General features: G+C 50.7%; 2 protein-coding genes across 27 annotated transcripts in view; one reads left to right on the top strand and one right to left on the bottom strand.

The window, feature by feature from the left end:
* The window catches only part of DHX30 (DExH-box helicase 30), a 32,384-nt gene extending 23,723 nt beyond the window's left edge, over positions 1-8,661 (top strand). For all 11 annotated transcript variants that reach the window (XM_079116690.1, XM_079116692.1, XM_079116691.1 and 8 more), the window contains 16 exons: positions 295-596; positions 1,084-1,204; positions 1,895-2,044; positions 4,007-4,159; positions 4,461-5,297; positions 5,567-5,642; positions 5,729-5,833; positions 6,256-6,431; positions 6,622-6,828; positions 6,921-7,002; positions 7,082-7,275; positions 7,377-7,536; positions 7,655-7,812; positions 7,909-8,012; positions 8,090-8,229; positions 8,335-8,661. In XM_079116690.1, the coding sequence (XP_078972816.1) occupies positions 295-596; positions 1,084-1,204; positions 1,895-2,044; positions 4,007-4,159; positions 4,461-5,297; positions 5,567-5,642; positions 5,729-5,833; positions 6,256-6,431; positions 6,622-6,828; positions 6,921-7,002; positions 7,082-7,275; positions 7,377-7,536; positions 7,655-7,812; positions 7,909-8,012; positions 8,090-8,229; positions 8,335-8,588 (3,219 nt within the window). In that variant the 3' untranslated portion in view covers positions 8,589-8,661. The remainder of the gene's footprint in view (positions 1-294; positions 597-1,083; positions 1,205-1,894; positions 2,045-4,006; positions 4,160-4,460; positions 5,298-5,566; positions 5,643-5,728; positions 5,834-6,255; positions 6,432-6,621; positions 6,829-6,920; positions 7,003-7,081; positions 7,276-7,376; positions 7,537-7,654; positions 7,813-7,908; positions 8,013-8,089; positions 8,230-8,334) is intronic.
* A 660-nt stretch (positions 8,662-9,321) lies between these two features.
* Positions 9,322-25,001, bottom strand: part of MAP4 (microtubule associated protein 4) — a 178,164-nt gene continuing 162,484 nt past the window's right edge. For 8 of the 16 annotated variants that reach the window (XM_079116675.1, XM_079116672.1, XM_079116674.1 and 5 more), the window contains 7 exons: positions 24,703-24,992; positions 23,294-23,407; positions 21,369-21,461; positions 16,066-16,147; positions 13,738-13,850; positions 11,760-11,949; positions 11,393-11,635 (listed from right to left, as the gene is read on the bottom strand). In XM_079116675.1, coding sequence (XP_078972801.1) covers positions 11,628-11,635; positions 11,760-11,949; positions 13,738-13,850; positions 16,066-16,147; positions 21,369-21,461; positions 23,294-23,407; positions 24,703-24,992 — 890 coding nt within the window. In that variant the 3' untranslated portion in view covers positions 11,393-11,627. Of the gene's footprint in view, positions 11,636-11,759; positions 11,950-13,737; positions 13,851-16,065; positions 16,148-21,368; positions 21,462-23,293; positions 23,408-24,702; positions 24,993-25,001 lie in introns of all 16 variants that reach the window. The other 8 variants (XM_079116670.1, XM_079116661.1, XM_079116664.1 and 5 more) reach the window with 4 other exon arrangements.

The following is a 25,001-nucleotide window of genomic DNA, read 5'->3' as shown; positions in this document are numbered from 1 at the left end:
GCTATATTTACTGAAGCTTCCTAGATTCCTGTGTGAATGTATCTTTTCCTCTGTTACCCTGTGAGTTTTTTTGGTCTCATAGATGCATGCATTTATCTCACTATTTTCATCTGTAAAAACTAGGCATTTTTAAGTGTTCTTTCTTTGTCCATTTCTGTACTTGGGGCTGAAGCAGATAGACAGGTGAAAAAGCATAACTCCACAACACAAATGACCTATGTTGTAGCTGGACATCGTCCAGGCAGACTAAGGTGTGAAGAGGCTGTGATCCTCACAGTGTTCTTTCCCCTGCAGGGATGGGGTCTGCTAGGTCCCCGGAATGAGCTATTTGATGCAGCCAAATATCGAGTGCTAGCTGATCGCTTTGGATCTCCGGCTGACAGCTGGTGGCGCCCGGAACCCACCATGCCCCCCACTTCTTGGCGGCAATTGAATCCTGAAAGCATTCGGCCAGGGGGACCTGGGGGTCTTTCCCGATCCTTGGGTCGAGAGGAAGAGGAGGATGAGGAAGAAGAGCTAGAAGAGGGGACCATTGATGTTACCGAGTTCCTGTCTATGACCCAGCAGGACTCCCATACTCCACTCAGGGACTCAAGGTATAGTGGTGGGTAATGTAGGGGAAACTGGTTGCTCCTTTATGTGGGGAGGGGTGGATATTCCCTTGAGCCTTCTGAAATGGGAGCATTCTGTCCCACACTTCACCTGGCACATACTGTCACTCATTGGTGCATCTGCTAATCTGTGGGGCAGCCTGCTGTGGTAAGTGTGGTCTTGTGCTGTGGCTGAGCTTCCACAGAACAGCAGCATGGACCCTCTCTCCAGCTCACACTCAGCTCCTGCAGAGTCTTTGCAACCTCTCTGCCTTCCTCTGCCCTCTGCTCTTTCCTCTTTTCGGAAGCCACGGGCTATGCAATGTGTCTGTGAGGACCATGGGTATGGCAAAGCCTAGGCTCCCACCTTTTCGTGATACCTGGCTACCTGCTGCACCGATAGGGTGTCCTAGCACCTGGAGTCCCAGAACCTTCGGGGAAATTGGCCCAGGTAGAGAACAGACTTTTTCAAATAAAGTTTGGGTACTTTCAGGGGAGGTTCCTTTGAAATGACAGACGACGACAGTGCTATCAGGGCTCTGACCCAGTTCCCGCTTCCTAAAAACCTTCTGGCCAAGGTGATTCAGATAGCAACATCCTCCTCTACGGCCAAGGTGAGTTGGGTCTCCTGGGAGTGCACTTGGGTGGCTTACTTGCTCATGTCTGCTTCCCTCAAAAGCATGTCCGGGAAGCCACAGGGATTCAGGAGGGCTAAGGGTGCCTGTTCCCTCAGCTCACTTAGGCCAGCTGGAGGGACACAGAATCCTTGAAGGGTAATGCAGTAGGGACAGGAGGGAAGTCATAACACAGGAGCGCAGGGAGCACGGCCGGAAACTGAAGTGGATGACCTGGCTCTCTTCACAGATGGAGGTTGGGCATGGAGGTTGGCTTAGGAATCTGGGTGGCTATCTTGCCACGCCCAGGGGCTTTGATTATCCGGGATTTTGGTGCAGGGCCTTTAGCTCCCCTAAGATGTGCCTTGTTTTTAGCTCACACTGACAGCTTCAATTCAGTTGCCCTGAAGGTGCCGAGAGTGACAGTGGGCTAGGAAGATAGGTAGTGACTTTGTCCAGACACCATCTGGAAGCTGAAGTGCAGCATGAGAAGCAATCTCAGAAGTAGGATGCCCCATCTCTGCTGGGCCTGCTTCTGGCTGTACAGTGGCACTTGTAGTGTGACTGATGTTTGGCACCTGCTGAGGTTGTTGTTAATTCTATCTCTGGGTCCCTTGGCATTTTGAGGCTGCCACAGACCTCTCTCCATTCCCTGCCTTTTTGTAACTTTCTTGCTTACCTTCTGTCTAGAACCTCATGCAGTTCCACACTGTGGGCACCAAGACCAAGCTGTCAACTCTCACTCTGCTCTGGCCCTGTCCCATGACTTTTGTTGCTAAAGGGCGCCGTAAAGCAGAGGCTGAGAACAAGGCAGCAGCCTTGGCCTGCAAGAAACTTAAGGTGAGTACAGGAGCGTCCTTGGTATGAAGTGTCAAAATGTCCTAATGCTCCCTTCTGCCTGTGGCAAACTGGTCTTTTTAGGAAGTGACAACCACTATATTAAGCCTTGGGCATGGACAGAGAAGGACCTGGTAAACCAGCCTTGCCTGTAGGCTCTGTGGTTACTGTTTCTACAACTTCCCCCAAAATCTCCATGGAGATACTTTTGCTTATGAGTGTAGCCTGTAAACATTGGGTCAGAACCTAGGTGAAGCCAGAAAAAGACATCATTGTTCTGAAAGGCATGAATTTATTCATACTGTACAAAAACATCTTGAAGACCTGAGTTTTGTGGCCAAATGAATAATCTGATGTGCATCTGGGATGAAGATTGAGGAGGGAAATGTCAAGGTGAAGGCAGTGTGATCTATAGTTGGAAGTTTCCTTGAAGTGACTTTGAAGTTGTGGGACTAGCATTGGAACCTGGGACTGCAGAGGTTTAGTTGCAGAGCAAGAGGAAGTGATCAGTTGGAGTGATCAGGTGTATTTTTGGCAAGTTGATTTTGGGAACTGCATTTTAAGTCCAGCTGATGGTGAGAGGTAAGGAGAACGTGGAGAATAGAAGAGGGAGGGGAGCACACAGGTGGTGAGGTGTGTGAAGGCGTGGGTGTGCTCTGCTTCTGGTTCAAGAGAGCAGAACTAGGACTAATTGGCAAGACTTGGAAAGGTCTGAAATTCTGCCTGCTGTTCATGAACTCTGATGGTGATGTGTGGCAGAGGAGCAGGTTGCACTGGCAGCAGTTGAATGCTGTATGGCTCCTCAGCAGATGGCTGTCGGGTAGAACTGTGCAGTCCTGGGAGAAGGTGGAAACCCTTTCCTGTAGCAAGGTGGTTGTGTCAGCATCTCTGGTCCAAGGACCAGATCCCTGTCCATGAGGTCCTTAGAGCTAATGTGCCAGCAGATATGGAGGAAGGGGATGTGCCTGGAGAGGGAAAGGCTTTCTCAAGGAGCACTGGCTCTGGCTTGGAATGTGAGCACAGCCCTGACCCTACATGGGATGAGAACATAAGACTAGGGACAGTGACTGGTTTTACACATATACCAGAGGGGTCACGATGCCTCATTTTCTTTCTTATGAGGGGGTTTAGGCATGTAGGAAAACAAGGTACAGTTTTTTTTCCTTTTAAGTGGCTTATTTTACCAAGTTACAGACTTTGATAAGAAATTCTGTGTATTTCTGTATGTGATGGGGTCACAGATGGACAGAAGCCATGCAGAGACCTTGAGGTAGGGCTGAAGGATCCTGGTGGTGAGGCTCTGGTGAGGCAGCCCAGGGAGAAGTAGCCTGTTGGGTGTATGGTGCAGTCATTCAGGACCTGGCCTAGTTGGCCTCAGGTATGTAATGGGTGCTCATAGCTCGTAGAGATGAGATGGTCTCTTGGACACTGTGGGGAGCTCCAGCTGCAGTGTTGTTTCTCCTCAAGCGCACCATACCTGGGCAGGTTAGGGCCATTCTGCTGTGATACATCAGGTTTATGTCTTTTTTTTTTTTTTTTTTTTTTAATGTTGCCTGTGTGTGTGTGTGTGTTGGCAGTATTGGGGATTGAACCCAAGGGGCTCTACCACTGAGTTACATGCCCAGTCCCCCCTCTTTTTTAAACTTTGAGAGTGTCTCACAGAGTTCCCCAGGCTAGCTTAAAGTTGGGATTTTCCTGCCTCAGCCTCCTGAGTAGCTGGGATTATAGGTGAGTGCCACTGTGCAGACTAGGTTTAGCTCTTGAAGTGATTTTAACTAGTAGACTACTTAAATTGTTATTTTGTGGAGATTGACATTTTCCTGATTCCTGATTTCTCCCTTTTTTACTGTGTAAGCTGAAAACCAAAATCTCTTAGGAAAGAGGTCGCTTTGCACATGTGTCTTGGAGCTCCTGAGCTTGTCTGAACCAGCATGCTAGATTGAGCTATGTATTTCCCCTCTGCAGAGCCTGGGCCTGGTGGACAGGAACAATGAGCCGCTTACCCATGCCATGTATAATCTGGCCTCCTTGCGCGAGTTGGGTGAGACCCAGCGCCGGCCGTGTACCATCCAGGTGCCTGAGCCCATTCTCCGCAAGATAGAGACCTTCTTGAATCATGTAAGAGGCCCCTGGTCCCCTGCCATCTGTATGCCTCCACCTTCTCCAGACTGAAGGCCTCCACCTGCAGCAGGCAGTGCTATCTCCCCGTTCTTCCCCGAGAATGGAGACTGGGAGTCCCCTGCCCTAAGCAGCCCAGTCTGGCCATGAGAGTCTTAGGACTATCATGACCTGAGTCCTCGGCCCCAAAGGTCAGACCCTAACATCCGACCCAGACGAATCCTGTGGAAGGGCTGGCTGTACGTGAAAGAGGAAGATGGTATTTCTCTTTCACCATTTTGCTTGCCTCCTTGTCCCCCAGTACCCTGTGGACAGTTCATGGATCTCCCCAGAGCTTCGGCTGCAGAGTGATGACATCTTGCCCTTGGGGAAGGACTCAGGGCCCCTGAGTGACCCTATAACAGGCAAGCCCTACGTGCCCCTGTCAGAAGCAGAGGAGGTACGACTGAGCCAGAGCCTGCTAGAGCTGTGGCGGCGGCGAGGGCCAATCTGGCAGGAGGCTCCCCAGCTACCTGTGGACCCACATCGGGACACCATCCTCAGTGCTATTGAGCAGCACCCGGTCGTGGTCATCTCTGGGGACACAGGCTGTGGGAAGACCACGCGCATCCCCCAGTTGCTGCTAGAGCGCTATGTGACCGAGGGCCGTGGTGCCCGCTGCAATGTGATCATCACCCAACCTCGCCGCATCTCAGCTGTGTCTGTGGCACAGCGGGTCAGCCATGAACTGGGCCCTTCCTTGCGCCGGAATGTAGGCTTCCAGGTGCGCTTGGAAAGCAAGCCCCCAGCCCGAGGTGGGGCCCTGCTGTTCTGCACTGTGGGCATTCTGCTGCGGAAGCTGCAGAGCAACCCCAGCCTAGAGGGCGTGAGCCACGTTATTGTGGATGAGGTCCATGAGCGGGATGTGAACACAGACTTCCTGCTGATTCTGCTCAAGGGCCTTCAGCGGCTCAACCCGGGCCTGCGGCTGGTGCTCATGAGTGCTACAGGCGATAATGAGCGCTTCTCCCGCTACTTTGGTGGCTGCCCTGTCATCAAGGTGCCTGGCTTCATGTATCCCGTCAAGGAGCACTACTTGGAGGACATCCTCGCCAAGCTGGGCAAACACCAGTACCCACATCGGCACCGGCACCATGAGGTGAGGATGCTCCCACCCCATCCCACCCAGGGCTCCTGGCCTTTCCTTTGGAGTTCCCCTCTCCCAGTCCCTGTGGCTTGGCAGCTGAGAACAAGTTCCCCTCCCCAGTCCACAGTTTCCTTCATAAAATCCGGAATAATCATGTTTGAGTGGCAAGTATGTGAGGGTTGGGGTCAGGGGCTGTGTCTCACGAAGTCATGGTGGCCATACGCTGTGCACGGATCCTGCACCGCAGAGCTGTGACTGTAGCCTCTCTTCCCTCACCCCAGTCTGAGGATGAATGCGCACTTGATTTGGACCTTGTGACAGATCTGGTTCTGCACATCGATGCCCGGGGGGAACCAGGTGGGTGCTGCCCCCTGCCTAGCCATGCCCACCCCACCACCTACTTGCCAGAACAACCGGCTCATGCCTGCAGGGCCCCTTTACAGGTGGAATCCTGTGCTTCCTGCCTGGTTGGCAGGAGATCAAAGGAGTGCAGCAACGCCTCCAGGAGGCCCTGGGCATGCACGAGAGCAAGTACCTCATCCTGCCAGGTGAGAGCCTTGATCTGAGCCCAAAATCTAGTCTTGCTTTCTCTTCGTGACCCACTTGGGACTTGGGGAGCTCAAGTTTTTTGACCAAGTTTGCACCACTTTTCACTGGGCACACGATTTGGGCCTTGGTTTCATCAAGATGGGGCCAAGCCAGGCATATGGCACACACCTGTGATCCCAGAAACTCAGGAGGCTGAGGCAGAAGTATTGTGAGTTTGACCCTCAGCGCCTTAGCAAGACCTTGTCTTGAAATAAAAAAATAAAAAGGGTTAGGGAGGTAGCTCTGTGGCAGAGCGCCCCTGGGTTCAATCCTAGAACCACAAAAGAAAAAAGAAAAAAGATGGGGTCCAGATCCCCCTGCCCAGGAACTGGTTCTAGTGGGAGCAATGCCCATAAACATCGTACATCTTATTGCCCTTTAGTGCACTCCAACATCCCCATGATGGACCAGAAGGCCATATTCCAGCAGCCTCCAGTTGGGGTGCGCAAGATTGTCTTGGCCACCAATATTGCTGAGACCTCCATCACAGTTAATGACATTGTGCATGTCGTGGACAGCGGCCTGCACAAGGAGGAACGCTACGACCTGAAGACCAAGGTGGCACCTCTCTCCTGAGCTCAGTCCTTGGGGGGATTTCATTTCTGAGGTGGCCTGTAGGACAGATGCACTTTAGACTGTGTGTCTTGAGAAGACCAAACTTGTGGGATCTCAGTGTCCCTATTATAAGACGGCCTTGAGGGGGGTATTTGAGGAAGGCCTATGGCTTCTCACCTGTCCCTTTCCCCAGGTGTCCTGCCTTGAGACCGTGTGGGTGTCAAGAGCCAATGTGATACAGCGACGGGGCCGGGCAGGCCGCTGCCAGTCAGGCTTTGCTTACCACTTATTCCCTCGGAGTCGGCTAGAGAAAATGGTCCCTTTCCAAGTGCCAGAAATCCTGCGCACGCCTCTTGAGAACCTGGTGCTGCAAGCCAAGATCCACATGCCTGAGAAGACGGTGCGGCAGAGGCAGGGCTGGGCAAGGGCTGGACTCTGGAAGGGGCAGGAGAGGTGCAGGCTCACGAGGGCTCTGGCTTGTTCTTGCCATAGGCAGTGGAGTTCCTCTCTAAGGCCGTGGACAGTCCAAATATCAAGGCGGTAGATGAAGCTGTCATCTTGCTCCAGGAGATCGGTGAGTGTAGACTAGGCCGGACCAGGCTGGGCTGGACTGAGTGGCTCGTGGGTAGGACTGACAGCTGAGCTGTTTGCAGGGGTGCTGGACCAGCGGGAGTACCTGACCACCCTGGGGCAGCGCCTAGCCCACATCTCCACTGACCCTCGGCTGGCCAAGGCCATAGTACTGGCAGCCATCTTCCGTTGCCTGCACCCACTGCTGGTGGTGGTTTCCTGCCTCACCCGGGACCCCTTCAGCAGCAGCCTTCAGAATCGGGCAGAGGTGGACAAGGTCAGACCCAGTCCCTTCCTGTAGTCCCAGCCCTCCATCACCTGCTATTCTGAAGTGATCTCTGGCTCCTCTTGAGACCTCAGTACCTTCTCTCCTCCTAGGTGAAGGCACTGTTGAGCCACGACAGTGGCAGTGACCATTTGGCCTTTGTGCGGGCTGTGGCTGGCTGGGAGGAGGTGCTGCGCTGGCAGGACCGCACTTCCCGGGAGAATTACCTGGAGGAAAACCTGCTCTATGCACCCAGTCTGCGCTTCATCCACGGTCAGCCCCGGCCCCTGCCTGGCTCCCAACCCTTCCTGCCATGCAAAGCTTTTATTGTCCCCCTTCCCTGCCGCTTTGTGGCAGTGACCTCTGTTCACTCAGCACCTTGCCTCCCCAGGGCTCATCAAGCAGTTCTCAGAGAACATTTATGAGGCCTTCCTGGTGGGAAAGCCTTCGGACTGCACGCTACCCTCTGCCCAGTGCAACGAGTACAGTGAGGAAGAGGAGCTGGTGAAGGGTGTGCTGATGGCCGGCCTCTACCCCAACCTCATCCAGGTGCTTCTTCCAGAAGCAGTTGACCAGCTCCCAGCCTCCTTCCCCAGCTCCTTGCTACTTACTCAACTCCACCTGTTCTTTCCTCCTTCCCTGCAGGTGAGGCAGGGCAAGGTGACCCGGCAGGGAAAGTTCAAGCCCAACAGTGTTACGTACAGGACCAAATCTGGCAACATCCTGCTGCACAAGTCCACCATCAACAGGTGGGGGGCAGGCAGGGCTGGACAGGGCAGCTGGGAAGGGCCAGAAGGGTGACCTCACCCAGCCCCGTGTTCCATAGGGAGGCCACACGGTTACGGAGCCGCTGGCTGACGTACTTCATGGCTGTCAAGTCCAATGGCAGTGTCTTTGTCCGGGACTCCTCCCAGGTGCACCCACTGGCTGTGCTGCTGCTGACTGATGGGGATGTCCACGTCCGAGGTAGGTACCTCGGCTTATGGCCCCTGCCCTTTCATACACTGTTGTTCCATGTTCTCAGAGGCCTGGCCCCGCATCAGTTCCCCACTGTCTTCTCCCTTCACCCAGATGATGGGCGCCGGGCCACCATCTCCCTGAGTGACAGTGACCTGCTGCGGCTGGAGGGTGATTCACGAACTGTGCGGCTGCTGAGGGAGCTGCGACGGGCCCTGGGCCGCATGGTGGAGCGGAGCCTGCGCAGCGAGCTGGCTGCACTTCCACCCACTGTGCAGCAGGAGCATGGGCAGCTGCTTGCGCTGCTGGCAGAACTGCTGCGAGGACCATGTGGCAGCTTTGACGTGCGCAAGACAGCTGATGACTGAGCCCCTCTTCCGCTGGGGCTGTGTACAGAGTGCAAATGTTTATTTAAAATAAAGTTCTATTTATCCCTTGTGAGCATTGCTTACCTGCTCCTCCCTTGGGGCCTCAGCACTCTGCACCGTGGGCCACAGTTCCCCACATAGAGAATAAAAGCATGGCTGGGCCTGGTGGGGCACCCTCTATCCCAGTGACTCGGGAGACTGAGGCAGGAGGATCACAAAGCCAGCAAGATCCTGTCTCAATGTTTTTAAAAAGGGCTGGGAATGTGGCTCAAGTGGCCCTGGGCTCAATCCCTGTATCAAGAAGAGAAGAAAAAAAAAAAAGTATGGACAGGTGAGACTCAGACCTTTAGTGCTCAGGGGCAGGCTGGCTATGGCCCAGGTCTCGGGAGAGAAGGGCTTGGTACTTCCACGCCTCAAGAGTTTGAGCCACCACTGCCGTCAATTAGCCTGAATTGCTTGGCCAGCCCCACTATTGACAGCTGCTGCTAGGGGTGCCTGCGCTATGGGGAGTTTGTCAGATGGTCACTGTCCTTGTAGGTTAAGATGGTGATTCCCATGCAGCCAAGGCCCACCTGATCATCCTTGGGTGGTGTGGTGACCATGGTGCAAGCACACAGAGCATCTGTCTGTCCTTGGTATGCACAAAGGGGACAGAGTGCAGTGCACACAAGGTCCCTGACACAGGATGAGGTGGGCATGCATGGGTACAAATCAAGACAAGCAACGCAGGATCTATGTGGTGGGACATCAGGCAGCTTTATTTACTCTTGAAATCAATACAACAGAATCACAGACAGGGGTAATGGCTGAGCCATAAGCAAACTGGAAAGTATTCCAGGACTGTCCCATCCCCAAATGGTTGCAGAGTAGTACACATCACACAGGGGCCACTGGTCCCCATCTTGTCACGCCAGCCTTCTCAGGTTCTCCGGCTTGTAGGACCCTTCAAGGGAGCTGGGACCAGACAGGAACACTGACCACTCATATGGACTACCTAGAGAGCTCTCCGTTGGGCCACCTCCCTCCCCAATCCTTGGCCAAAGGGATTAAAAGGACCCAGAGACTCTTGTCAACCTCAGCATCCTCAAGGCCCCAGGATCAACACTAGGGAGGGTAGCAAGTACCTTCAGGTCCAGTACCCATCACTTCCTTTACCGCAGTTTCATCTTGCTGAGAGAACCCTGGTGTCCTAGGGTCCCTGGCACAGTTAAAGCACGTGGCAGACAGGTGGGAAGAAATCCCACCTCCCTGCCTTGGGCTGCACTTTCTCCACTAGGCCTGTGCAATTTCTTGGCATGTGCTTGGGAAGCTGGGGATCTGATGTCGAGCTTTCCCAAAGACACAGTTGCCCCAGAAATGGGGAGGATCTTCAGGTCCAGGGATGCCCTCCCTCTCCATGGAGATCAAATTCAAACCTAAAGAGATGCTAGGAGCAGAAGTGGAGATTGTGGAGTTCAAGAGCAGGGCCAGAGGGGCCAAGTCTGGGTCAGCCTCTTGAGGCAAGTCTGCACAGCAGAAAATGCCCCTCCAGAGGAGAAGCCCGTGGAAACGCCCAGGCCACTTCACTACAAACTTATATGTTTTAATCCTTTATTAGAAACCATGCAAACTTTAATACAAAAAATACAAGTGCAATAAGAATCGTGTCAATACAATTCCCGGGATTTCTCCTCACTGTAGCCATCCCACAGGTGGGCCCAGCTGGGTGGCCACCCCTCCACAGGCTGGCCTCTCCTGCCTCTCCCCACTCCTCTCCAGCCAGGTTTAGAAGGGAAGTGGAATGGCTTGTTCTCACGCCTTTTACTTTTTAAATTTCCAGACCTGATTCCCCACTGTCCATATGAGCTCTGGACATCTCGGGCTTCCCTGGACATTAGGGCTTGAGTGTCCTAGACCTAAAGAGTTTTGACCTTCATGACCTTTTTCCATTTCTCCAGCCCTGGCTTTGCATCCCACAGCTGACCACCAGATCCCAGGGAACGAGACAGATGCCAAAACCAGCCTCTTGGTTAGAAAAGAAAAGCAGCATACACACAAAATACCAATACAACCAGTCCACACCGACCAGCCCAAGTATGCCTGCCCTGTTCACCAGGCTGCAGCACCACACCTCACTTCCCTGCCCAGAGCAGGGCAGCCCCCAACGCCTGACGTCCTCCTGGGTGGAGGCTTAGGATCATCTCCCCTCCCTGTTTCCTTTAACACCTACTGAGGACTCTCATTTACACATGGCTTCAACCTGCACAACTACTCCACCAGTTTATAGGTTACTAGGAAAAAGAATAAAGAGAGTGTGACAGCAGCTAGGCAGGTATGGTAAGCAGCGGGACAGGAGCACCAACCCCTAACTAACTTGGGGCAGGGCAGCAAGAGGGCCGGCACCAGCTGCATAGGTGGGCACCGTTGTGTGGTCAAAGGGAGAGGCAGTGGCTTAGCAGGCTCCAGGGGATGCAGTCAGTGTCCAGCCATCACAGAATCCACCTCCACTCTTCCCTCCGGGTTGACCCAAGGAGAAGGGACGGTATGTCAGTTTCTTTTGGGTTTCGTCCAGAAAACCCAAACAAAGGAGGTTGGAATCCGGTTCCCCCTCCTCCATCCCATGGGACCCCAACCCACCCCATTCCCCTCCCAACCTTCTCCATGGAGCCCTGGAGCAGTGATGGACAGGAACAAAGCCAGGAGCTGGGCCCTGGGAGGGAGTGGAAGGAGGTGTGGGGGCAGAACTGCTGCTGCCCTGGGCAAGCGAGGCAGGAGGGCAGGGGCTTAGGGGGCTGCCTAGCACCCAGGTGCTCACGGGTCTAGTACACGGCCCGGGAAAGGGAGCCAAGGGCCCGGGAGCCCAAGCTGGGGCCGCCAGGGAAGTGGGGGGGCCGGGAGACAATGTCGGCCCCATGGTCGGTGCGGGCCCTGGCGTTTGCCCGGAACGTCAGCCTGTAGGTCTCAATCTGCAGTGACACGGGAGGAGGGAAGGGAGAGGGTAATGGGGAAGACAAGAGGAGGAACACAGGGGAGACGGAAGACGAGACCAGAATGTCATCATTAGATGCCTGGAAAATAAAAGGTTACTGTGTTAAAATTTAGGCCACGCTCTAGTCAAAAAACAAAGGACTTTCAATTTTCAGCCAGTGGCAGGGCCCCTGGCAGGCCCTCAGGCCGAGCCCAGCCACTTACTTGTCTCCTGGATCTGGCAGTCCAAGGTCTGGGCCTCCCTTTGGTCACCACCCCCCGACAGGGTGGTGTGGCCACTGAGACCACTGGCTGAAGTGGGGGCGCCAGCTCCAGGCGCTGCCTCAGAGATGGCCAGCTCCTCCCCAGCAGGGGGGGCCGCACACGGAGGGGCCTCGCTGCCACCGCCCTCAGTCTACAATGAAACAGTGGGGGAGACAATGCGGGATCAGTAGGGGAGGGAGTGGGATGGGGTGATGGTGGTGGGTCTCACACACAGCCCCACTGCCCGGCACCCACTGGCTCAAGCTCAAGGCACAGTCACCTGGAGAATCTGGATGGTGTCTCCCCCTCCCCCACACTCAGTGGCCTGGTGATAAGCCCTGGGGGTCCTTCTGTGGCACATGGGGCCTTGTGAAGACTCTCTGAGGCTAGACTTCCCACCAAGGCCAGCACCACATTAAAAGTGCTATCAGGACAGACAGCAGCAAGCCTGAAGGGGTGACTGGGAGCTAGGGCTGGGACTTGGTTGGGAAGAGGGGATACTGCAAGTTACCTCCGATTCCCCACAATCCCAGATCAGCCCTGCACAGCATGTACAGGAGGGGTGCTCAGCAGTCCATGGGCACCCTGCCTGCTCATTTATGTGGTCACATCCTCCTGACATGCAGCTCTTCTGTACTGGGCATATTCTGGGGCCCAGGGACACAGGGGAAGCAGGAAGATATCCAAGGAGGTGTGAGTCAGGGAGGCTTTGGGGACTTGGTCAGCATCACAGAAAGAGGGGACACTGAACACTCAGTGGGAATAAAGGAGAAAAGAGGGAATAACAGCAGGAAGCACCAGTGAGCTTGAGCACCAGAATGCCCAAAAAGTGACAATGGAGACTTCTCTTTGTTTTTTAATCACAACAGATAAAGAGACAGGACTGCGTATTAGAAAAATAATCCAGAAATAATAAAGGAAGACAATGTGAATAATGTAAAGAATGTAAGGCTTAGAGTCAGAAAGACCCAGGTATGAATACTGGTTTGCACTTGCCTGCCGTGTGGACTTGAACAAGGGGCCAAACCTCAGTTAATGTCCTACTGAGACAGACTTGGTTCAAAACGAGACCAGAACAGCATCCTCAGGAAGGACCCACCCCCCAATCCCAGGACAATGTTCATGGAACCTGAGTGGGGCTGGAATCTGAATGGAAAGGAAGGATGGGCTGGGGAAGGACCAGCACAGGTGAGCAGATGCAGAGGGGAGGCCAGAGCAGCAGCTCTCACCCCTGCCCCCTGCTCAGCTTTCCCCAAGCCGAGGCAGCATCCTTCTGCTTGGAAGCCTAAAGGATACTGCCCCCAAGGTCCCCCACCCATCCATGACGTGGAACAAAGGACAGACAGCATCTAGGACACACATAGTGTCTCATGGTACAGTGGAAGGAGGGAGGGAGGAGAGAAGAGAGGGCAGGAAGGGAAGAGAGGCCTGGCCAGTCCTGAGGAAGGGAGATTTGCCACCTGGATTCTCTCCCAGAGCCCTGGGTAGGTGACCTGCGCAGGCCTTCCAGAGGCAGGGTCCAAGGTCATGCCAAATCTGCTGTCACTGGCAGTTGAAAATGCAGACTCTTGCACCCAGGCTAAGAATGGAACCTGACATGAAGGCTGCATTGAAGATGCTGTATCCCCTTTCATGACAGGCAACTGAGCATCATGTGGAAAACAGCTGGGATGGATTCCATAAGGCAGGCCATGGCTCTCAGGGGCAAGGTTCTGCGACCAACTGACAGGTGAGAGATGGCAGCACTGGGGCCTCTTCACCTCTCCTGCCTTGCTCAGGACTGAGGGTGGATAATGGGAAAACAGCAATGGCATGGGTAGAGATATGACCCCTGAAGAGACTGAGGGGCGGTGACAGGTGCCCACCTGCCTGGACTCTGATCCTAGCTGCACAATCAGACCCCTCCCCAGTTTTGTTCCCTCAGTGACCCACTCGCTACCTTCACGGCACCTCCTGCAGGCAGGTGGCCCACATTATCGAGGGATCCCACCTTAGCCTGGGCCTTCTCCTTGAAGTTCAACTTCTGACTTTCAATCTTGACATCTCCTCCACCTGGAACCAGAAAGGAAACAATCACTGAAGCGGGTGGAGAATACCCTGCTGTAGGAGCCTCAAACAGGAACCTGGCTACGTGGCCAATCTAGAAAAGGGGGAAATGTGACCTGCTCCTCGGTGGCCCTGAGGTGACACAGTGAACAGGCTTGTCATAGGCTACACTTATTGAGGTGAGACACTCTCCATCTGGCAGTGGGGGACGTCCTCAGGGAGGGACAACCATCCTCATCCACACCCACAGTGCCAGGCTGCGGCCTGTTCAGCCCTGACCAGGCTGGGTACTTGGCATGCAGAACACTGACTCCAGGGCAACCCTGCTACAGTGGCCCAGATGAGCAGTGCTTGTGATCCTCCTGACAGGGTGGTGACGCCCTTGACCTAGCCCATATGGTGTTTCCCAGGTACAGCTTCCCTGAATTGACACCAACGTGCTGTCAGGGTTCTGATCCTCACTTCTGAGGCACTAAAGCTGATGCTGGAAAAGAGAAGTCACTGGCTCAGAGTCTCCACCAAGCAAGTGATTGACAGGGACAGAATGAGAATATCACCTGAGTTCTGCAGTGAAAAGAAGTAACTATAAAAAGCAAAGAGGTGGTCTGAGAACTGGAAGTTGAGAAAGGACAGGCATGGTCCAGGCCAGCCCCAGGATCCAGTGCTAAGCAAAGGTGACCTGTACACTGGGCAAGATTCAGAACTCACTGGCTGGACAGGTCATAGGATCATAGGGGGAGTGCGGGTTAGTCTGCCCACATTGGGCACCCAACCCTTCTCATGCTCAGTAGCCTGCCTCCCTTTTAAACAGCCCTCTTCATCCATCTCCTCTCCCTCCAAACTGTAAACCTCAATACTTAGCTTCTTGCTGAATTTTCCAGGTGTCCTATGCACCGCACTGCCAGGTCTAGCAAATACTAGACCTCAAGTCCCTTAGTGTCACTACGGAAAGATGTATCTCACAGAAATTAATTTTTCAGATAAAAGAAAAAAAATAGGTTAAGGACCAAATTCTTTTGATCTTGTTTTTTGGGGGGGGTGTGTGTGCAGGGGCACTAATGGGGATTGAACCCAGGGAAACTTAACCACTGAGCCACAATCCCAGTCCTTTTTTAAATTTTGAGACAGGGTCTTGTTGAGTTCCTTAGGGCCTCACTAAATTGCTAAGGTTGGTCTCAAACTTGCAATCCTCCTGCCTCAGTCTCCCAAGTTGCTGGGATTACAGGTTTGTACCACCGTGTCCCAACTTTTTTTTTTGGTACTAGGGATTTAATCAAGGGGTGCATTTCTACTGAGCTATATCCCAAATCCCTTTTATTTTTTATTTTGAGACAGGATCTAACTAAATTGCTTATTAGGACCTCACTAAATTACTGAGGCTGACCTCAAACTTTTGATTCTCCTGTCTCAGCCTCCCTAGCCACTGGGATTATATGTGTGTACTACCGGGTCCAGTTGTTTTGATCAGCACAACTCTAAGACAGCCACTACTGCTGAGAGGGGAGGGTGTTTCTGTGCCTTCTCCTTGGGTGACCCACAGGGCTCATCAGAGAGATGCCAGACATGCCAGCCAAAGTGTGTGCAACTGCAGTGACACTGCCCCACCCCAAGATGCTCTATGTACCCAAGAACTGGGACACACAGGGCTGTGAGGTGACAGCCAAGGTAGGAGACCCAACTGTACTCAGAGACACTGGGCCAACCATGCTGTGGGAAGAAGACGGCACTGCTGAAGTTTTAAGATCCACACCCTTGGGCCTAGGTGGCATTCATGAACACCTCTCCTTTAGTACCAAAGCATCACTGCTTAGGAGATGTTTTACTCCTGGATCTGACAGGTAAGTCCCAACCACTACTCTCTAGCACTACATCAAGCACTAGCTTCTGGAATACTCCTCTGGGAGGCAGGGTCATGTCCTCAACCTAGCACTCGGCTCTGTTGTAGGCCTAGGTCAACGGTGCCAGGCACACGGCAGGCACTCGAGAACAGCTATGCAAATGGGGCCTTTACAAGCTATTCCTCCTCCAAAAGGGAAGCAGTACCCTGCTATCCCTGACAGGGTCCTGTGGTTTCTACCCTGTGGTTTCTACCATGGGTCCTCAGGGGGAGGTAGCTCCATGAGTCTTTATGACATGAAACCATCGCAGCCAGAGGCACCAGCAGACCCACAGCAGGACCATCTGCTTGGAGAGCGTCCGTGGGCACAGAGGTACCACTCACCAGGCTTGTGTTTGATGTTAGCCTTGGACCCACACTTGGAAGAGACCTTGGAGATGTCTACTTTCTTGTTCTGAATCTGAACCTAGGGAGAAGAACAGGAAGAAATTACTACCTCAGAGAAAGGGTACACTATTAGGGCCAAATCCATACTACCCTCATAATCTTCCCACATTCAAGGTTTTTCTTACTTGTAAACCCCCCCACCTGTCTATTCAAGGACAGGGTCAACTTCCTAAAGTGCTTAAAGGAGTCTTCAATTTATCCTGGTCCTGCTCTTCAGCTCTGACCACATCCCACAGACCATACCCTGTTTCTCTTTCCCTCTCTCTCCCACATAAAAGCATGCATGCTTTTCCCCGTAGACCATTTGGGCGTCCTTCAAATGGCACTATTGCCAACATTAAGGCTCTCCTGAAATATTCCTTTTGTTTCACCTCAAAATCCTACCCATCAATTCCTCATCCAGAGAAACATGAATAACATTTTGGCATATTTCCTTCCAGTTCTTTTCAATGTACTTCCCCACAGGTGACAAACAGCCCCACATGATTCTGCAAGTGTTTATTGCATGGCATCAATAGCTTCCCACAAAAGATAGTAAATGAGAAGAAATGCCACAGAACAAAACGTAACGTGGTATGAATCAACCCTATTCCTCATATTGAACATTTAGGATATTTCTAATTTTCCCCTTCTATAAACATGGCAGCAGTTTATATCTTTGCAAATGCAAAGTGTTTGTGAATCTCATGTTGACTTTGGGCAAGATGCCCAGAAGTTTGACCACCTAGTCAAAGACTGAGATTGTTTTCAGGTGTTGCTTTTTGTTTTTTTGAGATGCTATGCTATGCTTGATCTGTTTTCTGCTCCCTGAAAGCCTCCACATAAGGCCTTTACTCGGCTGACTATCTGTCCATGTTTGGTGAATAAGTAAAAGGATAACGTGTCTCATAAGGTTATTTATTCCAAATAAATCATGGTACAGATATGCCCTGTGATGGAGACTGGTTTGGGTGTCCTCTACGCTTGGTCCTGCTTTTAAAATGGTCATTGGACTTTCATCCATGCCTGTCCCTCATGAACCTTGGAAAAGCATCTCAGTACCAGGACTGATGGCACTCCTTTGAGTCAATACAGGGAACACGATCTATAGACAGGAGTACTCTGTGTTCCTGAATGAGGAGTTCAGGGTTCCTCAGAGTGGCCCTGGGCCTGCAGAAGAGCCTGGTTTTCCAACACAATCAACTCCTTCCTGCAGTGGCCCTCTGGGCTCTACCAGCAGGTGGCACACCATTTTGGTTGAACACTCTATTAGACAGGTAATCACCTTCTCAGGGCCTGTCTTTCTTCAGTGTCAGGAAGCATGTCTTCACTATGTTCCATGAAGAGAGACATGGTGACCTCTGTAGTTTTGTACTTCTACCCACAGTCTGGGGACAGTCACTACCTATAGTGGTCAGCTTGCTTGAGCTGTTCTTGCTCTTGCCTCTGTAGCTCTGCAGAGCCCCTAACATTCTCCTCCTCATCCTTCTCCGAAGTCTTTCATGGTTCTAGCTTCAATCCCCTCTTCCTCACATCATCTACGAAGGGACACCATCATGAACTATAGAGTAGTTGCTCCACATCATTTAGAGAGAAGCTACCACTGCACAAACACACAGCCCTACTTCACCCATCTTTCCCCAAAAGGCTTCAGTTTTGTCTAGATAAGAACAATTTCTTCTTTTTGCTTCAGGCCATGGTTCATTCCACAGATATTTATACATATCTCCAATGTGGATGGAATTTATAACACATTCTAAATGTGTACCTGCTGGGAGGTGAAACTCCCCAACTATGGAGTTGGTGGCCAAATCACTACAATAAATGCTTTATCTGGATTAGAAAAAGGGATCCTGTTTATATTTGTCAGGGAAAGACACAGACAACTCACATACAGGGCCATGAAGTCCACATCCACATAGCTCCCCACTCTTGGTCTTCACAGAAGGGGCAGAGGTATCCTTTTTAGGGAGGGTACTAGGGATTGAACCCAGGGGAGCTCTTTCATTTTTATTTTGAGACAGGGGTCTCACTAAGTTGCTGAGGGTCCCACTGCTGAGGTGGACCTTGAGAATGTCCTTCTGAGCTGCTGGGATTACCGTGTACACCACTATGCCCGGCTTACCTCTCCATCTATTCTAAGGAGTCCTTATCCTTTTAACTTATACAATGAAATATTTTCAGTTGAGTGATATATCTAGGACTGGCATCAAAATAACTAGGGTAGGCAAACACCTATCACCTAGTACTGGCCATGGAAATAGTAAACAAAGCTGAGCTTGCATATCAAGTTCATTTTACCATTTTTTTCTACTTTTGTATGTTTTAAAATTTCCAAGCTGGGTATGGTGGTGTAGAACTGTAATCTAGCTACTCAGGAGGTTGAGACAGGAGGATTACAAGTTTGAGGTCAGCTTTGGCAATTTAGTAAGACCCTGTCTCAAAATAAAAAATAAAAAAGGGACAGGAATGTGGCTCCATGGTAAAGTGCCCCTGGATTCAATCCCCAGTACCACAAAAATAATAACAAAATATAAAAAATTTCCATTAAAAAAATTTTTTTTCCATAAAAAGTTTAAGAAAGCTTAACTTAGCCCACTTAGTTATAACAAGGTGCACCACCTTTAAGATACAACTCCTTTCCTTCCCTGGTCACTCAGTTCCACCCTGTGCTCTAGCTTCCAAGAACCGTGGGCTTTTTCTAGCCTAAAATGTATGCCACCTTCCCAGGCTGGCCCAAATATCCCCTCCTCAGTGAAACCTGAGTCAGCAAAGCCACGATGGTCTCTCGAAGGACACCTTCATGTGTGACAGCATCCACTGCACTTCTCTCTATCTGTATGTTTCCACAGAATGAACCACTCTGAGAATCTGCAGGCCTAATGCAGATGCCAAAGTATGCTATGGAAGTGAGGTGCCAACAGGTCTGGGCACCCATTTTCTTTTTTTTTTTTTCCATACCTTCCTTTATTTGTTATGAGGTGCTGGGATTGAACCCAATGCCTCACATGTGCTAGGCAAGCACTCTACCACTGAGCTACGACTCCAGCCCCTGGGCACACATTTCTCATAAGGGGGAAACGGAACCAAGGTGGCCATAAAATCTTAAACTGGGGACATCCACAGAAGAAGCTGCTACATTGGATAAATGAACACATCACCTGACCTTCTCCCTTCCCCTGATGTCCTCTGGCTCTCATCGAGTGGTATTTGTTTGTAGTTGGGGAGCATGTGAGGAGGACTGGCATCTTGCTCCAAGTCTCTCATTCTGGCAGTAACCATAGACTTGCTGTGTGTGTGTGCGCGTGCGTATGTGTGCACGCGCATGCGTTTGTGTTTATAATTAGGGGAGAGATATAATACTTTCAGGACTGCACAGTGGGCCCACTATTTTTAAATGACACGTTTGTTTAGGGTGGCATTATGGAGGGCCTGACGGATGCTGTGGAGGAACTAAGGACTTAGCTGTCCTTAGTGGCCAGTGGTATTTACACTCATCTTCCCAGCCGGAGACACTGCTCACAGGCAGTTTCCCAATACTCTCTAAGGAAGCCTCCTTAAGTGAAAATGCTTTAAAACAGCACATTTAGCCACACCTGTAATCCCTGCAACTCAGGAGTTTGAGGCAGAAAGATCCAAGTTGAGGACAGCCTCAGCAACTCAGTGAGGCCCTAAGCAACTTAGGGAGACACTGTCTCAAAATAAAAAAAAAAACAAAAAGAACTGGGGATATAGTTGAATTATAAAGCACCCCTGAGTTCAATCCTCACTACCAAAATAAATAACAAAATAGCACATTCACCCTCAAAAAAATCTTGTTTGAAATCATGGATTTATAGCATGGAAAGATCCCAGAGGGTGATGGCTGACTATTGACTGCTTAGAGCTCTTACACAACATGTACAAATGAATTTCTACATCTCACACACAAGAGAACCAACTCCATGGGGATTACTGTTTAGTCTGTTTCTACTCAGGCAAAGGATCCAAGAAGAAAAGCTAGTGTCAGTGCCTACCTGGGGCTCCTCATAGGCTGGATCTCTACCTCAAGCACAAACTGCCTTTCAAAGTTTCAGCCACTGCAGCTGACTCCACCCCAGGGTGGTTAATGTGTGGCCAACACCAGTTGGCCAGGCTCTGTGAGAGCAAAGAGTGCTTCAGTCCAGACCAGGAAGAGTTTCTGGGGAAGAGAAGACTAGGAGGAATCTGTAGGAAGGAGGCATTGAGAGGGGCAAGAAGAGACACATTTCTCATAATAAAACTGCTGGTGGCTGTTTGTAAGATCATGGGTAGAACGGTAGGAGCAGGGCACAGAGTGGGAAAGGAAAAGGGGAAGTAGGATAGGACTTAACCCAGATCAGGACAGTAATGAAAAGGAACCAAATGAACCCAAGAGAAACTGAGAGTGCAGGGTTCCATGTGGACAGCTCTACAACATGCCCTGGCACAGCCCTGCAGAGTCCTGCTTGCCTAGGCACTGTCACAGGGACAAGTGAAAAACACACAGGATTTTCTCTACATACTAAATGAGACTGCCAGTCTCTCCCTGCATCAGAGGCTCCCTTTGAGCTGGAATCACCTATGTCACCAACACAGATCATACTGCTGGCACAAGACAGTCAAAGACAAAAGAGAGGAAAGGACAAAAAGAAAAGGCAGGAAAGGAGACTAAAAGGAGGAAGGGATTAGAAAAGGAAAAAAAATGGGAGGAAAGAGTAGAAAAGTGAAAAGGGAAAAGAAGGTAGCAAGAGAAGAGTTCTAGAAGGAAGGGAAGTAGAGAAGGACGAATAATAAAGATAAGTGGAAAAGCAGAGAAGGGGTAAGGAGGAACATGTTAATTCTCTGATTTTATAAGACAAGGATTCAAGAATGGGTCTTGAAAAGATCTGGACACCTGTCTCAGTGTAGGAACTCCCTGGGAGCAACAAATGTATACAGACAGACATGTGCATCCCAGGCACAGATACAAGACAGCCAGCAGGCCTGTTCCCCTCACACCAGGTCTCTTACATAGCTGGAGGAAGACCCAGAGCCTGTCACCCTCTGGAGTGAGAAGAAACACATGAATGTTGCTGGTTAATGTTTTGGGACACACCCAGTCCAAACACGACTGAGCAGCCCCTCACTTGGCTGGATTGCTTCTTGGAGAAAGCCCCAGCCCAGGCCATCGTGGTCCTGTCTGTAAGGGCAGGAGTACTCTCCCCAGGGCTCCCCACAGTGGGCTATGCCTCAGATACCAACTGGCCAGAGCTTATACTTACATTACCACCTCCAGGGACATGCTTAATATTGTCCTTGGAACCACACTTGGACTGAATATGGCTGTAGCTCACTTTTTTGGAGACTATCTGGACCTGGAGTGTTAGAGAACAGAAAAAAAACAACACAAAGGGAGAGGGCTGGTTAGATTTGACACAAGGCAGGCTGTGAGTCCATATATGATCGCAATGAGCAACAGAGTCATTGAACCTCTGCCCCCACCTTTGGCAAAGTAGTGGGGAAAAACGCAGGAATGGAATTTGAAAGAGTAAGAAAGGGAGTGAAAGGTGAACAAACAACACGAGGACAGAAGTGGTTGTTGCACAAGTACTACATGGTTTTTATCATGGTTCCTTGGGTGCTGGGCTAGGGTTCACAAGGCCCAGACAGCAGTGGGACCCTTATGCCCACACCCACCCAGGCACAGCTCCATCTTCTTGTCATGCCCTTTCCTCATAAGCTGAGCATAGTAGTGTCACTGGTTCTGCTCTGCAAGGGTCCTGATCCTCTGGACCTGCTCACCCCTTGAATCTGAGTCCTGGAATTACTGTAGCCAGACTCACTCTAGGAAGCAAACGATGCTCTGAGAAACACTGGGCAGCTGGCTACCAAGATGCAGGTCTGATACTAAGAGAAGAAAAGACACTGCTTATAAAAGAAGGCAGATAGATACGCTCACTTGGATGCTGGGGTTGCGGGGAACATAGACTTCAGCTTCAGCACCTTTTACACTTAATCCATCTGTCTGAGGGCTTGAGAAAACAGTGCAACAGGGGTTTAGGTCTAGGCTTATTTTTGATTCAAGGGTAAAAACAGCTTCTTGAATCTTCCAGATGCTTAATCCTATGCCCTGTGAGTTTCAAGTACAAAGAGAAGAGGCTCTTTAAAGATGCACAATCCCATTGCATTGTACATAAATGGCTCCCTGGAAATGAGCAACACAAATGCGTTAGCTCAAACCCATATAGGCTGTCACAGTGTCAAAGCATACCTTGTCATTTCTTGCCTTCTTCACAACTATTTTTGCTTGTTTGTTTTATGGTGCTGGGGATCAAACCCAGGGTTTTGCCCATGCCAGACAAGGCGCTCTACCACTGAGCTACAACCCCAGTGGCCCTTCTTCACAACTTTAATGATACATAACTGGTTAGACAACTACTTCCTAATGAGTCCTTGTCTGAGTCAAGGACCAGAAGACATGATACAACCTTCTTCACCTCCTCTCTATTACACACTCACTGTACGAATTCTCGGGTCTAAGACTTTGCACCCTAGTTCCTAAGGGCTAAAGCCCAGCCCTCCTTGCATCCATTGGTCAGAGAAGCCCACACACAGCAGGTAGGAGGGGCCTACTTCCAGGGCATGGAGATAAGAGTAAGGAACCTCTGCTCTCCAGGAGATGCTGTGTTCCTTATTCCTAAGTTGGTTTTTATTAAGGATGAGCATCCCAACTTTCAGTTAAGGAGTGACCTGGGGAATCAGGACAAATTAAACTATCTCCACATTCAGGAGCTTTATGAGAGGGCCTTCTAATTCAAATTAGAGGAAAGGGACTGCAAGATTCTGGGTACTGGAAAATCACCACTGCCCTGTCTTATGAAGAACATAGGTGCACTGTGTTTTTACACATAGTGGATGGGTTTTGGATCAGAGTCAGTGTAAAGGAAGTGACTGACAGTTCTAAATCCATTTTGTCCAGCTGAGCCAATAGTCCCCAGGGGGTTAATGGGCTCCCAACTCTATTAGCTTTCAGGATTTATTAAAAAACTTTCTGATGGCTGAGTCATCAAGCAGAGGAAGGAACATGGGAAAGAAGTAGAAACTAGTCAAGGACAGGAAAAACGTATAATAGAAGGGAAAGTGACTCATGCTGGAAGAAAAGTGTTACCATCTTTACTTCCCAGAGGGAAGTCTAAACAGAACTCACTTTCCCAGCAGGCGGTTTCTGCGCACTTGCAATGGGGCTGGCTGCTTTAGTGACTGCATTAGGTTCAGGCTTTCGAGCTGTAGCAACTGCCTCTGTTTTTTTCTCTACTTTGGCCTGGATGGAGATAAAGGGAGGGCAAATTTCAAACCAAGAGGATGAGAGCGCAAATGCCAAGAAAAGAAGAAGGCAGCAGGGAACTCAAATCCAGGCCACCAGGTAGAAGCAGGTCACCTCTGTTCCTAGGAAAAACATATCTATTTCCTGGGCTAGACCAAGCCAGAGATTCCTGAGTGGAGAAGCTGCAGGCCAAAATCTCAGCCAGAGGAAGACAGAGAAAAGACAAAAGAAGGCTGATCATCAAATTAGTGATTTTCTTCCAAATGTGTGTTGGGTTCCCCCTGCACCCCAAATCATGATGTCCTCCCATCTAATGTTCTGATATATCCCAAGTGAGCTCCCATGGCCATAGGGAGCCACTACACGTGATGGGAAGTGTCATATTCTTCAGATATAATCCAATGGAAAATAATTCAGACCAAGTTAATTAAGACCTCCTGAACCTAAGAAGAGCAAAAAGATGGGGAGGAGCACAGTCCAGGAATCAGGCTGGGTACTCCAGAAGCTCTTATCCCAGAATGATCCCAATATGCCATCAGTGTATTCCAAATGTACCAGAATTTGCCTTATTTTTGTCCTTCCTCAATTTTTAAGCTCTGGATTGAAGGAATTTAAGTATCCTATCCTGGATGGTGGTGGTATGGTTTAAGGGCTAGCAACCTGAACAGTCTCAAATGAACTTCTGCTACCACCTCTTCCACACCTTGAGCACCCATGCTTGCTAACAATTAACACACAGTTCTGGAAATCACGCGACCAGAACATCCTTGCAGTGAAGTGCTATGCCTTTTTCCCTAATTGCATTCCCAGCGCAACCCTGTTGTTTAGGAAAGCCAGAGGTTTGTGGCATAACTCATCCTGGCCACAAGAGGACACTCCAGTCCTCTTTCAGACAGACTCCACCCAAGTCATGCTACCTTCTGCCTAGTCTGATATTTATTGTGCAGGGCAAGACCATAAGAACCTGGATTTTGTTCACTGACTCTCACCCTCACAGTCTCTGAGGGATCCTCTGTTCCCTTTGTAAAACAGAATCCTTGTGCTTTCAAATAAAACTGTAAACCTAAACCCAACCTAAACTGGAATACACTCTGACTGAGATGCAAAAAGAAAGCTCAGAGCTTGGCCCACCCCTTCCCTGCTGCTGGGGTACAAAGCTCACTACAGAGTCCAGCCTAAAATTCCCTAACACTGAATCCAAAGTCCTAACAGTCCCCCTTCTTTGGTGGCTGCATGTGGCAGTGGAGAAGCAAGGGCTAGCATGCCAACAATCTTAAACTCTCTGGACTTACCCGGCCACCTCCAGGTTGATGCTTGATGTTTTCTGTGGAGCCGACCTTGGAGCGGACATTCTTCAGATCAGGGATAGAGGCATTGGTGGCCAGGCGATTCAGTCTGGGGGCAGAGGAGCTGGGCTTGGCCAAGCTGGGCTTCTTGTCCATGGGAGTTGTGGAAGGCCGGGGAGGTGTGGGAGTAGACTTGACTCGAGTGGGAACCACCCCTGCTGGAGGTGCTGCTCCAGTGGGCGTGGTGTTTTTCTTCACAGAACTGGTGGAGGTGCTCTTTGAACGATTCAAGTCAGCTGCACGGT

The sequence above is a fragment of the Sciurus vulgaris genome (genome assembly GCF_902686455.1).
Source record: "Sciurus vulgaris genome assembly, chromosome: 16".
In the NCBI taxonomy this organism is placed as follows: Eukaryota; Metazoa; Chordata; class Mammalia; order Rodentia; family Sciuridae; genus Sciurus; species Sciurus vulgaris.
This window is presented reverse-complemented; position numbering and strand designations above follow the sequence as displayed.